The 14,251-nt window shown below is 57.6% G+C and overlaps 2 protein-coding genes across 14 annotated transcripts in view; one reads left to right on the top strand and one right to left on the bottom strand.

Annotated features, from left to right (window-relative positions):
- The first annotated feature begins 1,652 nt into the window (after window positions 1-1,652).
- LARGE2 (LARGE xylosyl- and glucuronyltransferase 2) lies at window positions 1,653-6,915 on the top strand. 4 transcript variants are annotated; one of them, XM_090262199.1, is made up of 13 exons: window positions 1,653-2,212; window positions 2,556-2,638; window positions 2,801-2,894; window positions 3,169-3,340; window positions 3,468-3,572; window positions 3,991-4,103; window positions 4,170-4,295; window positions 4,387-4,542; window positions 4,668-4,828; window positions 5,209-5,487; window positions 5,785-5,934; window positions 6,037-6,232; window positions 6,463-6,726. In XM_090262199.1, the coding sequence occupies exons 1-13, from the start codon at window positions 1,940-1,942 to the stop codon at window positions 6,658-6,660; spliced, it is 2,106 nt and encodes a 701-aa protein (XP_090118325.1). In that variant the 5' UTR covers window positions 1,653-1,939; the 3' UTR covers window positions 6,661-6,726. The 4 variants fall into 4 exon arrangements, with proteins under 4 accessions (XP_090118325.1, XP_090118333.1, XP_090118312.1 ...); XM_090262207.1 differs by having other exon boundaries at window positions 2,801-2,924; XM_090262186.1 differs by having other exon boundaries at window positions 3,991-4,295.
- Window positions 6,916-11,151: 4,236 nt separating this feature from the next.
- The window catches only part of PHF21A (PHD finger protein 21A), a 164,560-nt gene continuing 161,460 nt past the window's right edge, over window positions 11,152-14,251 (bottom strand). For 9 of the 10 annotated variants that reach the window (XM_090262101.1, XM_090262132.1, XM_090262084.1 and 6 more), the window contains 3 exons: window positions 13,759-13,834; window positions 13,274-13,377; window positions 11,152-11,959 (listed from right to left, as the gene is read on the bottom strand). In XM_090262101.1, the coding sequence (XP_090118227.1) occupies window positions 11,702-11,959; window positions 13,274-13,377; window positions 13,759-13,834 (438 nt within the window). In that variant the 3' untranslated portion in view covers window positions 11,152-11,701. Of the gene's footprint in view, window positions 11,960-12,765; window positions 12,808-13,273; window positions 13,378-13,758; window positions 13,835-14,251 lie in introns of all 10 variants that reach the window. The other variant, XM_090262153.1, reaches the window with a different exon arrangement.

Genomic DNA, 14,251 nt, shown 5'->3' with positions numbered 1-14,251 from the left:
CCCCACAAACTCCCTTCCAGGCCCTGGCTGTGTGCCCTACCTGCTCCCTCACATCTAACCCCCACAAACTGTCTCTGTTGAGGGTCTTGCAGAAGGATTAACCCACCCCCACCCCAGCTCCAGGCTAGAGATGAGGGTCAGGGGGACTGGAGGCTCAAAGCTCCAGATGCTTGGGTGGCCCTTGCATCCCCTCATCTCCTGTCAATTCCCAGATATACAAGGAGCTGCTATCAGTCTCCATGACAACCATTGCCCCTGGCTTCCAAAGGCCCAAAGCTCAACCTTGCAGACCTCCATCCGTCTCCCTGAGAAAGGCATCCTGAAGTCTCAGGAGGAGACTTGAGGGTCTCAGGCTGGGGTGCTTTGCCACAGATTTTTGGCAGCTTGGGGACCTCTCTGGCCTCACTTTTTATAGCTGGATGCTAGGCTAAGAGACCGAGCCTGAGCCCCTTTCCAGGACAGGGTGAGGCCCAGTGGGTTCCATCCACTTTCAGCACAAACTTACTGAGCACTTGGTAGGTGCCAGGCCCTGACTGGGTGCTGCGGACCCAGTCCCATGGGCGGCTACCTGCTAGGGGGGAGACAGGTTATCAACAAGGTCGAATTTCAAGAGAGCTAGGAAGAAAATAAACCTAGGGATGAGGAAGGAGGTGCAGGCCTTGTGAGAAGCTGGCAGAATCCAGGCAGAAGGAACACCAAGGGCAAGTCCTGGGGGAGGAAACCCTTAGGCAGGAGCGGCAGGAAATACCTTCAGGGTAGAGCCGGGGGAGGAAGCTCCAGAGGGTCCTAACAGGTCACCTCTACTCCCCCGGGGGAAGATAATGCCTGTGTCACAGGACTGATGAGAGGGTTAACTGCGATGAAGTTTGTGGAACCACACAGCACAGGGCCTGGCACGAGTAAATACGCTCAATCAACCGTGGCTGTCCTTCATGGTCCACAGCGCCCACCACCCTCTCCCGGGCGGAGGCCAGGCTGGTGCCTGCAGTGGGCTGCGGGGGCAGGGGCGCGGAGGAAGAGATCCAGGCTGGCGCCGGGAACAATCTACAGCGTCTATGCAAGGGTCGGGGATCCCAGGCCCTACGCAGGCGGCCCAGGTCACCCGCGTCCCTGAAGTCTTTCGCCAGTTCCTAAGCAAGAGGCAACCCTCACAAGGCCGTTTAGTCCTAGCCCTGCCGGGCCAGGCTGGACCTCCTGGACTGAGCAGGAGAGGCAGGTGTGGGGAGTGGGGGATGCAGTAGTTAGGAGCGCAAGGAGGAAAGCAGGGCTCAGGTGCTCCGAGACACCAGGGCAGGCCTCGGCCAACCCCGCCTCCCGTCCCCAGAGCAGGTGTCCCGCCTCCCGTCCTCAGGGCAGGTGTCCCTGACCCCTGGGGCTGGCATTCCAGCCCCCTTACTTCGGCAGTCCCTTTCATCCGGGACCGGGGAGTTAAGGGGAGGAGATGGGGCCCCAGAGCAACCTAGGGGGGATGAGCTCAGAGCAGGTAGCGGGAACTGGGCCTTTCCTGTGGGCGGCCCCGCGGCCTCCAGCCATCCCGGGGGTTTCTTGGGTTCCGCCCCCGCTGAGGAGGGACGTAGGATACCCGGGCAGGGGCGGAGCCAGGGCCCCGGGGGTCTCTCCGCCCCTTCGGGTTCAGTCTAGTGGAGGTGAAACCTGAACCCAGGTTGGGGGCGGGGCTGGCTCCTGCTCAGACAGGACTGGCCTACGCCTCCTTCCCTCTTTCCCCCTGCACCCTGGCTGGCTTCGGGAAGAGTAAGGTCCGAGTCCCCAAGCAGCTGGTGTAGGTGAGGTGGCGACTCAGCGCGGGAGCGGACCGGGTGGCCGTCGGGCCCCGCCGCCCCAAGGCTGACTCTCCTCTCTCCCTCCCGGGTCCATAGGGCCCGCGATGGAGTCCGCAGCCGGGGGGCGCGCCCCACCCTGAGAGCCCGCGCAGGTTGCCATGCTGCCCCGAGGGCGCCCCCGGGCGCTGGGGGCCGCCGCGCTGCTGCTGTTGCTGCTGCTTTTTGGATTCTTCCTGTTCCGCGGGGACCTGGAGTGTGAGCGCCGCGAGCGGGGAGCCCCGGGAGCCTTCCCCTGTGCGCTAACGCCACGTATTCCCGCAGACGGGCAGGCACGGGGGACTGCTGCCCTCGACGGAGACCCGCAGGTGGACCACCGGGGCCCCAACCGCTCGGATTGCGTCCCGCCACAGCCGCTGCCTCCCAAGTGCGAGGTAGGTGTCCACGGCCTCCGGTGACGGGAATCCTGGGGCGCCGCGCCTCCCAGCCCGGCCACCTGGGCACCTGTGGGAATCCTAACAGCTGGCGTTGGCTCTGGCGCTGACCAGCCAGCTAGGGGCGCCTCGGGTTCGCATCTTCCCTTACCGGTCTGTTTCCCCACTTGTGAAATGATGGAGGTGCACTACCGCTCCTCACCGCCCCTCCCGAGCTCTAATGCCTGGCGGGGGCGCTACACTGCCCCAGGCCAGGCCGGCCCAGCCCAGCCCAGCCCAGCCATGCGTCCTCACCATCTAGTGCAGACGGGTGCTGCTGCCAACCTCAGGGTCTCTCCCCCAGCTCTTGCACGTGGCAGTTGTGTGTGCAGGACATAAGAGCAGCCGTGATGTAGTCACCCTGGTGAAGTCCATGCTCTTCTACAGGTACAGCCAGGTGTGGGGGGTTGGGGGTCAGGAGTGGGGAACCAACGGCTTTGAGCAGGACCACAAAGTTGTTGTTTCCATTTGTGAGCCTCTTGGGGTGGGGCTTGTTCCATGTTGTTCCTTCCGGGTTCTACCAGCTTTCCTTCCCTGCCCCTCCCAAAGGAAAAACCCACTTCACCTCCACCTGGTGACTGATGCTGTGGCCAGGAACATTTTGGAGACACTCTTTCACACGTGGATGGTGCCTGCTGTCTGGGTCAGCTTCTATGATGCCGAGGAGCTCAAGGCAGGAGCCCTGGCCCTTGTGCACGCCTCCCCAGCCCACCCAGCCCTCTCCTTCCTCCCATGGCCAGGGGGCCCGGGAGGAGAGGTTAGAGTTGCCTGGAACCCCCAGTTCATCACACTGCTGAAGCTCAAATCCCTCACCCCTCCTGGCGCTCACTCGTATTTCCCCTGGGTCACCCTGACTGTGGTCTGGTGCTCACAGGCTCTTCTCTGCCAGGCTCATGCCCTGCCCTTCCCACCCACAGCCCCAGGTTTCCTGGATCCCCAACAAGCACTACTCTGGCCTCTACGGGCTAATGAAGCTAGTGCTGCCCGGTGCCCTGCCTCCTGACCTGGCCCGTGTTATTGTCCTAGACACTGATGTCACCTTTGCCTCCGACATTGCAGAGCTCTGGGCACTCTTTGCTCACTTTTCTGGTGAGAGGCCTGGGACCCAGTCCCAGCCAAGCCCCCTCCCTGGCCCGTCCATGCCCCCTTGTGGCCTAGCCCTAAGCTGAGGCCCTGTGGCAGCCTCAGGCAGCTCCCTCATGCCCTCCCCTCCCAGACAAGCAGGTGATCGGTCTCGTGGAGAACCAGAGCGACTGGTACCTGGGCAACCTCTGGAGGAACCACAAGCCCTGGCCTGCCTTGGGCCGGGGGTTTAACACAGGTGGGGACAGTGGTGGGGACGTGTTTCCAGGGACTGGGCCGGGAATGCTAGGAAGCCCCCGAGGAAGAATAGTGCTGTGGAAAGAACACTGGAGAAGAGCCAGGAAACAGTTCCATCCAAGCTTGGCTGTACATGCAGGACAACTTGGGCCAAGTCACTTGGTCTCTCTGTGCCTCAGTTTTCTCATCCATTAAATGGGGATTTTCCCAGCCCCAGGATTCCCGAGGGTGAGAAGATGGCTGTGGCCCTGCTCTGTAGGCTGAGGCTTGAGTGTTGACAGAGGTTGTCCATGCTCATGTCTGACAGAAAATGCCAATAAGTGAAAAAAAAAAGCAAACATTCAAAGACACCTTCACGACCCCTGGCCCTAGGAGCCGGGTTGTCCCCGGTGGGGATGACAACTTCTCCCCTTGGGCAGGCGTGATCCTCCTGCGGCTGGACCGGCTTCGGCAGGGCGGCTGGGAGCAGATGTGGAAGCAGACGGCTACCCAGGAGCTCCTCACCCTGCCCGCCACCTCGCTGGCTGACCAGGTCTGGGGGAGCCTTTCAGGGGGGTGTGGCAGGCTCAGGGCCAAGGTGACATGGCTGTCTGCCCAGGACATCTTCAATGCTGTAATCAAGGGGCACCCGGGGCTGGTGCAGCCCCTGCCCTGCGTCTGGAATGTGCAGCTGTCGGACCACACGCTGGCTGAGCGCTGCTACTTGGCGGCGGCTGACATCAAGGTGAGTGGGGGTGGGGAGCCGAGTGGTGGCTGTGGGTTAAGGATGGGGACTCCTGCTCCCATCCCCCCACTGACACCCTCTTGGGTCCCAGGTGATCCACTGGAACTCGCCAAAGAAGCTGCGCGTGGAGAACAAGCATGTGGAGTTCTTCCGCAACCTCTACCTGACCTTCCTGGGTTACGACGGGAACCTGCTGCGGAGAGAACTGTTTGGGTGCCCCAGCCCGCCCTCGCCGGAGGCCCAGCAGGTGAGGGGGAGCCGCCTCCCCTTGCGTTGAGCAGACTCTGTCCCTCTCTGCTCTGGTGGGACCCAGCCTGGCACGGGGACTGGTCCCCCTGCCCCAGCCCTGGTCCCTCTGCCCGCCACCCCCAGTTGCAGCAGGCCCTGGCACAACTCAGCGAGGAAGACGCCTGCTTTGAGTTCCGGCAGCAGCAGCTCACTGTGCACCGGGTGCACATCACTTTCCTGCCCCACGAGCCCCCGCCCCCGCGGCCCCACGACGTCACCCTCGTGGCCCAGCTCTCCATGGACCGGTGAGGGTGCTGAAGGCAGCCCCGGAGAGCGGGGCAGGGGCTGAGACAGGGCATTTTGAGGGACAGGTTCCATTTGGGAGAAGGAAGAACTGTCAGCGCCTAATGCTTGAGGAATTCCAGAAGCCGGAGTGGAGAAGAGCATAGGCTTTGGGGATCAGTCAGATGCCTGGACATTCCCCTCTGTAGCTCTGGGGCCGTGGGCAAGTCTTCATATCTCTGGCCCTCAGTTTTCTCAACTGTCGCACGAGAACGTACCCACCTTGTGGGGTAGTTGTGAAGATTAAATAAGACCAGCTCAGAAAGTGCTTGAGGGGGTGTCCACAGCAGCTAAGCAGGGAGGCATGCCAGCCCCCCTGGGCTGACCGCCGCCCTCACCCCAGGCTGCAGATGCTGGAAGCCCTGTGCCGGCACTGGCCGGGCCCCATGAGCCTGGCCTTGTATCTGACAGACGCAGAGGCCCAGCAGCTCCTGCGTTTCGTCGAGGCCTCCGCGGTGCTCTCTGCCCGGAAGGACGTGGCCTACCACGTGGTGTACCGGGAGGGGCTCCTCTACCCCATCAACCAGATTCGCAACGTGGCCTTGGCCCAGGCCCTCACGCCGTACGTCTTCCTCAGTGACATCGACTTCCTGCCTGCCTACTCCCTCTATGACTACCTCAGGTGGGCAAGATGGAGAGGGTGCTCAGGGTTGGGGCTGCCTGTAGGACCCCAGGCGAGTATGTCCTTGCTCCTTTCTGGGCCACAGTGTCCTCTGTAAAATGGGGCAAGGGGGCCACCCCCTAGGCTGCTGCAGGAGGCGGGGAGCTGCTCCCCACAGCAGCTCCCCACATGTCTGTCTGCTGCTGGGCATGCGGGTGAGCTAGCTTTGAAAGTCGGGGCCTATGGCTAACGAAAGCTAGAGAATCGCTGGGCCCAGTGCCCCCCTCCTCCCGTTCACAGTGCGCTGTCCCTCTGCAGGGCCTCCATTGAGCAGCTGCAGCTGGGCAGCGGGCGGAAGGCCGCTCTGGTGGTGCCCGCGTTCGAGACCCTGCGCTACCACTTCAGCTTCCCCCGCTCCAAGGCTGAACTGCTGGCCTTGCTGGACGCCGGCGCTCTCTACACCTTCAGGTAGGAGAGGCCGCCGCTCCGTCCCTGTTCCCCGCACCAGCCCCCACCACCCGTGAGCTCCTAGCCTCTGAGCCTGGCTCCCGGCCCTGTCCTGCTCCTCAGGTACCACGAGTGGCCCCAGGGCCACGCGCCCACAGACTATGCCCGCTGGCGGGAGGCTCAGGCCCCATACCACGTGCAGTGGGCAGCCAACTATGAGCCCTATGTGGTGGTGCCGCGTGACTGTCCCCGCTACGACCCCCGCTTTGTGGGCTTTGGCTGGAACAAGGTGGCCCACATCGTGGAGCTGGATGCACAGGTGAGGGGGATCCTTGCTGCCTCCGGCTTTGATTTGAATGCCTCCAGGCCCAGGGAGCTCTCCATGGCTCAGCGTGGCACATCGGACCATTAGGCAGCACTATGAGGAGTCCCATCCTTCTGCAGAACTAAAATCACCTGCCCTTTGGCCTGGCTTTGGCTCTCTGAGGCTATCAGATAAGCCTGTTCCCCAGCCTGGGCCCTGACCATTGGTCTGCCCTACCCCTGCAGGAATATGAGCTCCTGGTGCTGCCAGAGGCCTTTGTCATCCACCTGCCACACACCCCAAGCCTTGACATCTCCCGCTTCCGCTCCAGCAGTGCCTATCGGGACTGCTTGCAGGCCCTCAAGGACGAGTTCCACCAGGACTTGTCCCGCCACTACGGGGCTGCTGCCCTCAAGTACCTCACTGCCCTGCAGCAGCCCTGAGGCCCTCAACTCCCAAGGCGGGGCCTGCGGGGCTCAACCCTGCCCTTGGCCTTGGCTCACACACTCTCCGTTATTTAAATTATTTAAGGTCTCTGAGAAGGGCCGCAGTGGAGCATCTGGAGTGGGGCCTGGGAGCCCCCCTTTGCTGCTCTGTCCTGCTGGGGTCTAGTCTCCCTCTGCCCCAGCTGGTCTGGGGCTGGTTCCCCCATCCTCACCTCAACATCCTTTTTTCATAAATAAAGTTTTAAAAACCCAGTTTCATGTTTTTTGTTGTTGTTGTTAGGGGTATGAGGGTATCCAGGAGCCCAGGGAGGTGCCTTGGGGTCCTGAGTCTTTTGGAGTCACAGGAGGACCCAGCAGCCCCCCCCGCCCCCCAATCTTGCCCACTCCCCCCAACCCCAAACTCAACACCATGAGGCCAAGAGACTTTATTTGGCTTTATTTAGTAAAATGTTAAAATAAATAAATACAAATTGATCAGCTGCTCTGTATCCCCCCCACCCCCTCAAAACAAAAATCAAACAAACAAAAACAAAAACTTTGAAGCACAAAACTCCAAATACAAGTTCTACCAAGACTGAAATCACAAAGGGCGTGGACGAGAGACAGGTTGGGGGCTGGCTCTTTTCTGCTCAGAGCTTGCTGACCTCTGGCTGCCTGTCCTGTCCTGCCTAGCTGCAGCTTGCTCTGGGCCCAGGACCCAACGACGCTGGAAGGAGGGGCAGGGGTCAAAGGCTGCGGTAGGGGACAGTGGAGTCCTCTGGGTTCAACAAGGGCCTTGTGCCCAGGGGGAGCCAGTGGGATTTGTGAGCTCCGCTCTCCCTTTCCAAGGGCTTGTTCTGAAGAGTTCGACCCTGGCTCTCGGGGTAGCTCCAGGCTTCCTCCCCTTCACCTTTGTGGGAGGGTCCCAGTGATCTCAGGAGCCCACCTCCTCCCTTCTCGGCAAGGCGCTGACACTGAGGACAGCTCTGAGTCGGATGAGAATGGGCCTCTTGTGTCCTGCCAAGGGTGCCCAGCCGAGGGGTGGGGGTGAGGCCCACAGTCATTCACACAAGAGCAAGGCTACTCCCACCCAACAGAAGTCGTGGGACCTGGAAGATGGACGTGGGCCACCATCCGTCCAGCCACCCGAAGAGACTTTTGCCCCTGGAGGAAAAGTCTCCTATGAAGCCCTTTGGGTAAGAAAGACCACACCCTAGAAGGGAGTGAAGGGAGGAAACCACTTAGGGTGAGTTGTGTGATTGGGAGCGGGAGCCCAAGGAGGCTCTGCTGGCCCCGGGACAGGACATATGGGAAGTGGCAGAGAGGCAACTACGCGCAGAGACAGGTGAGCAGAAAACTCGGTCACCCTCGTGGGAAAGGTGTGAGGGAAGCAGCTGTACCTGTTCACGCCACCTGCCGAGCCTGAGCCAAGCAGCAGCAGGGACAGAGCGGCAGTCCCTGGAGGGAAACTGGGCGCTCAGGTGGTGCCAGCTGGAGGCTGCCATGGCCACACTGCAGGCCCCCCGCGTGGCTCTCTGCCAGGCACAACAAGAAGGTTTGCTCCAAAGGGCCTGAAGAGGAAGGAAGAAAGCAGAACTCCGGATGAGCTCAGCAGAGGTGAGACAAGACCCGGCAGGCTCCAGGAAAGGAAAAGGACCTGCAGGCCACACTGGCAAGAAAGTGAGCTGTGCGGGGAAGATGGGGGAGATGACAGCAATGTGACCTCACTGCCTCTAGGGCACGGCGCCCGGGCCACGGGACTGGCAATGGCCCCAATGAACAGCCAGGGGGGCAGTTTCCTGGTCCCAGACCAGCAGATCCTTGCCTCTGAAGTGTACAAAGCCAGCTGGTCTCAGATCTGCCTGTCAGCAGCTAAATTCGGGTGTGGGAAGAGGAGTGGAGGAGGGAGGAGGAGGCCGTTCGGGTGGGGCAGTCATGAGTGTGTGTCTCAGGTGGGCACAGGCACCACAGGGCTGGGGACAGAGAGAGGGGCTCCTCTTGGCAGGACAGGGTAGGAAAAGGAGAGGAGGCGACCACGGCCTTTTCTCTGCAGTAAGGGGGGTTCTGAGACTTGAGTCCAGAATGTTGCTTTGAGGCAGGGTTGCATCTTTGTACTCCATTCTAGCTGACTCCCCAAATGGCTCCTATCTGAACTTCAGGAAAAATCTACACCCCAGCCCTAGGCACAGAGTGGGACTGCTCACAGCAGCAGGCAAAACAGTGGTCAGTTCCTAGCTCTGCCCCTACCCGCCATCCTCGGGCAGCTCAGTTCTGAGCGAAGGCCTCTAGTGATGGCTTCCCAGCTTCCTTCCAGAAGGGAGGAGTTGTTGGCAACCCCAGCTGCTGGGCCCAGACAAGTCAAACGGGGCTCTTTGAGACGCGGCCTGCGGCCCTGCTGGGCTCTGCGCCTCTGCCAGTTGTTCCTGCCCAGCCCAAGCTCCCTGACTAGACGTAGCACCTTGGTTTCTGCATGAAGAAAGGGAGCTCCTCTCGGTCCCCTCAGGCAACCTCTCAGCCAGGGCCTGACTCTGAGGCCTGTGCAGCCACTCTGAATCCCCTCTTGTCACCTCCCTGGGGAGATGAATGAAAAGCGCTGGTAGAGGGGAGGCTCACTTCATCTAAGAAGTGCGTGTCTGTTGAATTTGCTTTTAGGATCCATCTTTGTCTCTCTGGGTCTAACTGAGTGAGGGAGAAACTAATGGGGTCTTTTCTGCCCCTCCTAGACTCTGGCCATTAGGAGGCATGGGGCGGGCTTGAGAGAGACACTCCGGGAGGGCTTGGGGTGCACAGCCTCTGCCTCTCTCCTGCGGGCCAGGCACCCAATGGGCGAAGGACTCCAGCGGGAGCGTACACCTGACAAAATTCATTTCCCACAAGGCAACGTGATAGAAATGGTCCGAGCCTTTCAGAACCCTGCTTTTTAAAAGGAGGAGACAGGCCAAGCCAAGCTAAGCACAGCGATTCTAACCCAAGGTCACCCAGAAAGCTTGTGGGTGGGCAAAGTGGAGTAAACTCTATCTCTGGTGCCTGGAGCCAGCAGGCAGAGAACGGGGCTGGAAATTCAGGCCTCTCTTCAAAGGCAAGACAGACACAAAGGCCACCCTGGGGCTCTCCGTCTCAGAAACGTCAGGTTACCTTAAGAAATCTCATTCCTTTGTCCTTCTAAGCACCAAGGGCCAATGCAGCCAGCGTGTTCCCTGCACCCTTCCAGGAGGCGGGGGTGCGTGGGCACCAATGAGCTTCACTGGCCTTTTCCTTCCAAGTCATCCCCCAGGCACTCAAAATGCTGGTGGCTGAAAGACCAAGGACAGCACCAAAGGAAGGGATCTTATTCAGGCACCAGCCTTTTGCTCTAGCAAAATCCGAGGGGACAGTGGGTAGGGCCCTGATACCATCCACACTCCACTGGGGCTTCAAAAGCAGAAACCCAGATCCCCGCACCAAGAAGAGAGGCAGGCTTTTCCAAGGGGGGTATGGCAGGAGAGCCCCACCCCTGCCTGGCAGGGCTGCAGCCTTCTGAGGTCAGAAATCACGGAGACAGGCCCACCAGTCTCGAGATACAAACACAGCAAAATGTCATCATGATCAGCAGGTTCTGTGCTAAAAAATTATAACTACACAGCATTTTCTCCAGTTCTGACACCTTTTTAATAGAAATCACTGTTTTTAGGAAACAAATAGCACTTTTGTAATTTTTTTTTTTTTTACAATGTTTCTTACCTTGATCTTAATTTAAGTAACACTAGGAAGACCTCAATATCTTTTATTTTTCTTTTTTTTTTTAATTTAAAAAAAAAAGTTGTTTTTTTTCCCCGGATACAAAGATTTTGCCCTTGCATAAAAAAAACAGTGCCTGGGACGATGGCACAAGGACGCACACAGACTCACTGGACCTCACTGACACTATGACTCCTAGTCTACCATGCAAGGTCTCGACTACCCTTGACTGACTGTCAGCCTGAAAAACAGCTTTTCTATTCCTTATTTTAGTTTTTGTTACCAAAAAAGTAAAATAAACAACAAAATAAAACTTTTTTTTAAAAAAGGGAAAAAAGAACAAAAACAAAAATAAAAAAAAGAAAGAAAGAAAGAAATGTGTCCATTCCATTCACACACACCTGGGTTGCGTGCTGCCTCGCTCAGGATCTTCTCTTCTTATAAATATAGAAAAGGGATGGAGCTTGTTTTCAAGTAAAATCACTGATCCACTTCTTTTCCTTCCTCAACACACACACCCTTCTTCCCTGCCCTGGGCAAGGGCCGCGGAGCCTGGCTCTGCTTGTTCTTGGAGAGGGAAGGAACCCATCCTCCGCAGATGCGCGCCAATTTGCCAAAGCAGGGGAGGAGCCCGGGGAGTGGCGGGCGCCCGCGGCCGGGCCAGGAGCGGAGCGCTCGGGAGGAGAACCGGCGGCTGCTCTTGGCGTCCGTCCCTCCACACGCTGGGGCCCCCCCACAGACAACAAGAAATACTGATCGTTTGATATACTTTTCCCACCCCGGCTCCCTCCCTTCCCCTCCCCACCCCTCCTCTGGGCACTGGGGTTGGTTAAATCGTGATTTTCTTTTTTTTGGTTTTATAGTAGTGAAAGTTTAGAAACAGGAAAAGCCCACACACTCTTTGGACTTGTCTTCTTTACCTAAACAAACGGCTCGGCGAATAAGGATCTGAAACCTGCTCTCCTCCCTCCGCCCGTCCCTGCTCCCCACCCAACAAAACGAAAACAAACCCATGGTGGCTGTGGAGGCTGCTGCAGGCACACACTGGTGTATAATAGAGAGAGTAAATATATTATTTCACTTGGCATGGTGCTGGCAAAAAACCTCCAGCTGGCACTATTTCATGTAACATGGTCCAATCTTTGCATGTACACACAGAATAAGAAGGATCAATTGGCAAACTCTGGTGCCACCTGGCACAAGCATCTTCTCTCTCTCTGGAACCAAAGAACCAAAAGAATTCCATACTTTCCAGAAGAAATCCGGCTTTGCTTTTCTAGAGTCTTCAGTGTTTTGCTCTCCTTGCCGCCAGGATCCCGTGGCTTCTCCTAGCAGGGCTCTGTTATTTAGTCTCTTCCCCCTGGTTACAGTTCGCTGTGCAGCTCTGAGAGGAGGGGGAGGGGGCCGGCGTGGAGGTGGTGGCACTGGCAGGGGGGGTGCAGTCCGGGCCGTTGGAGATGGCCCCCACAGTGGCCTCAGAGTCTACAGGTCTGGAGAGGTCGATGCCGTGGATGAGGCGGATCAGCTGTTTTACCTTCTCCAGGGAGCTGTGCATCTCCTTCTGCCGGGCCAGGATGCTGTTCTTCATTTCCATGCATTTCTGCAGCAAGGAGAGGGGCGGGGCGCTGAGCCTGCGGTTTGCGGACAGGCCTGCCAGCCTCTCCGGGACGGAGGACCCTCGCAGGCTGTGTGCAGGCCCTAGACCTGTTCTGCTCCCACTGAGTGGGCACTACTACCCCAGGAAGCGGCAGGCCCCAGAGGCAAGAGAGAAAGGGCAAGTGAGTGGTTTAAAAGCAAACTGTGTTTGGCACTAGGACTTAAAACCAAAAGTGAATTGCACTCTAATACTACGAAATACCAGTCGTTTGAATGGCCAGGTTCCCACAGGGGCGCTGAAGCTGGTTTGGGCAGTTACGTTTCCACCTGCTGATGTGTACTAACAGACTCAGGACCAGGCTGAGCTTTCCAGGGTAGGAACCAAGCTCGGGGTATCTGGATTCAACCAGAGGGCCTACTGAGGACCTCTGTCAGAAAGAACTAGGAGGCAGAGCCTGGGGCAGGGCAGCGATGTTTAGAATCAGACGTCGGCCAGCAGAGCCCCTTCTGCTCAGCCACCTGTAGCTTTTGCACTCAGCCTCTCCCACCTGTTGGCTTCTGTTCTAGGCAGGGAAAGAGATGGGAAACCTGCATGGTGGGGAGGGAAAGCGGGTAAGTGGGACAGCTCAGCTGTCACCAAGTCTCGGACACCACCTGGTGTTTGTGGGGGCTGATGCCACCTCACTGCAACAAGGGGCACCTACTCACTGGGAAAGAACTTGCTCCTGTTGGGAGGAGCCTCTGAACCCGTTACAAATAACTCTCTTTCCCACCTGGACAGGGAAGGCTGGGCAGTATTTACTTCCATACCTGTCTCTAGAAACCCCTCTTCCTCAGGCTGGTCAGGAAAACCTGGAAATGCAAACAGCATGGTGTGGAAGAAAGGGTGGAATGGAAGGGCCATGTGGATGGACCGACAAGCTCGGGTGACTAGGAGGACTCATGGGCCGGGACCTGGTCTGTATCTGCCCAGTGCCAGGCAAGGCGCCACACTCCCCAGACATGCTCAGGAATCCATGGTGTGGTGGCTACACCGCTGTAGCTGCTAACCTACCTCTTTAGCTGGAGACTGCAAGTCCTCCCTCTCAGACCAAAACCAAGAGGACATTCCAGAGCTTGGCTAAGGCACCAAAGATACCAATGGGCCACTTATACCTGAGGGCCAACTCTAACTAGAGGCAAACTGTGCGTCTGCCCAAGTTAATTGTGTTAATAAGCTAAAGGATGTGAACCAGCCCTTGGGAGCCACGAACACTGTTACTGACACGGGAAGTTCCGTATCTCTGTGCTCATCCCCGAAGGCGCGAGGTTTACTTACACTTATGGAATTGCTGAGCTGTTTCACCTTCTGCTCTAGTTGTTCTCGTTCTTGTTTTAAATCTGAACTCCATTTAAGTAACTTCTGTTTTTCTTCTTCTTTTGCTGAAAAAAAAAAAACACACCAAAAACAAAAAGAAAACTTTTTAACAATAAATTCTTTGAAAAGGCCACTGTGTTCAGAATAATTGCCAAAGAAGATCTTTTCCCCGAAGCCCCCGGAGCCCCGCAGCCAGTGCTCGGCGCCCGCCCACTTGACGGGCACAGGGGCGCTGGGGAAACCACCAGTGGCTTGGGCCTGGCTTTCCGTAAACCAGACCTACTTCCCGCCCCAAGAAAGCACTGCACAACTCTCCACTTCATTCACGAAAAGCTTTTCATTTTTAACTTTAAGTTTCCTTCTGAAAACAAAGCGATACTTGCTTCGAGTAATTTTTTTTTAAACAAGGGAAGAGGATACAAATGGGGGTGTGGGTCACGTTTTACCTGCTTTGTAGGCGATATAGGAATGAACAATTGCTAAAGTTCCAGGCCATGGAATTGCTTCTTCCTTCTTCAGCATCTGAAAGGATTTTCAGAATATTACCTTGAGCAAGAGGTATAAATGCACACCCACTGGGTGATTACAGGCAACGGGGCAGTAAGTTTTTGTAGCTACTGGCAGACAAAAACCCAGGAAGGATCACAGTGGCCGTGTGGCAAAACCCTGGTTGTAGGTTCTGGACCACAAAGTTCCAGATATCGGCCTGGGAGAACGAGGCACGAAGCAGGAAGAGCCAAGCTACCCGAGTCCGGGCTTAGAAAGAGGCTGGGGCTTGGCCGGCATTCCTACTTTTCCTCCGTGTCACATGAGCTCAACGACGCCCCACAGCCTAAACCAGCAGCATAAGCTGCCAGGCCGCACCAAGTCCGCAGCCACAGCAGTTTCGTCTGTGGCCTGGTATGGGCCACCTACCTCAGTTTCAGCTTTATATGTCCC

This window comes from Furipterus horrens, unplaced genomic scaffold (assembly GCF_987537825.1).
Source record: "Furipterus horrens unplaced genomic scaffold, mFurHor1.1.pri manual_scaffold_2, whole genome shotgun sequence".
NCBI lineage: Eukaryota > Metazoa > Chordata > Mammalia > Chiroptera > Furipteridae > Furipterus > Furipterus horrens.
This window is presented reverse-complemented; position numbering and strand designations above follow the sequence as displayed.

Coding starts and splice junctions, on each gene's coding strand:
- LARGE2 (XM_090262186.1), top strand. CDS start 1,940: ATGCTGCCCCGAGGGCGCCCCCGGGCGCTGGGGGCCGCCGCGCTGCTG. Junction 4,829..5,208: donor GCCCAGCTCTCCATGGACCG/GTGAGGGTGCTG, acceptor CCCTCACCCCAG/GCTGCAGATGCTGGAAGCCC. Junction 5,488..5,784: donor TCCCTCTATGACTACCTCAG/GTGGGCAAGATG, acceptor GTCCCTCTGCAG/GGCCTCCATTGAGCAGCTGC.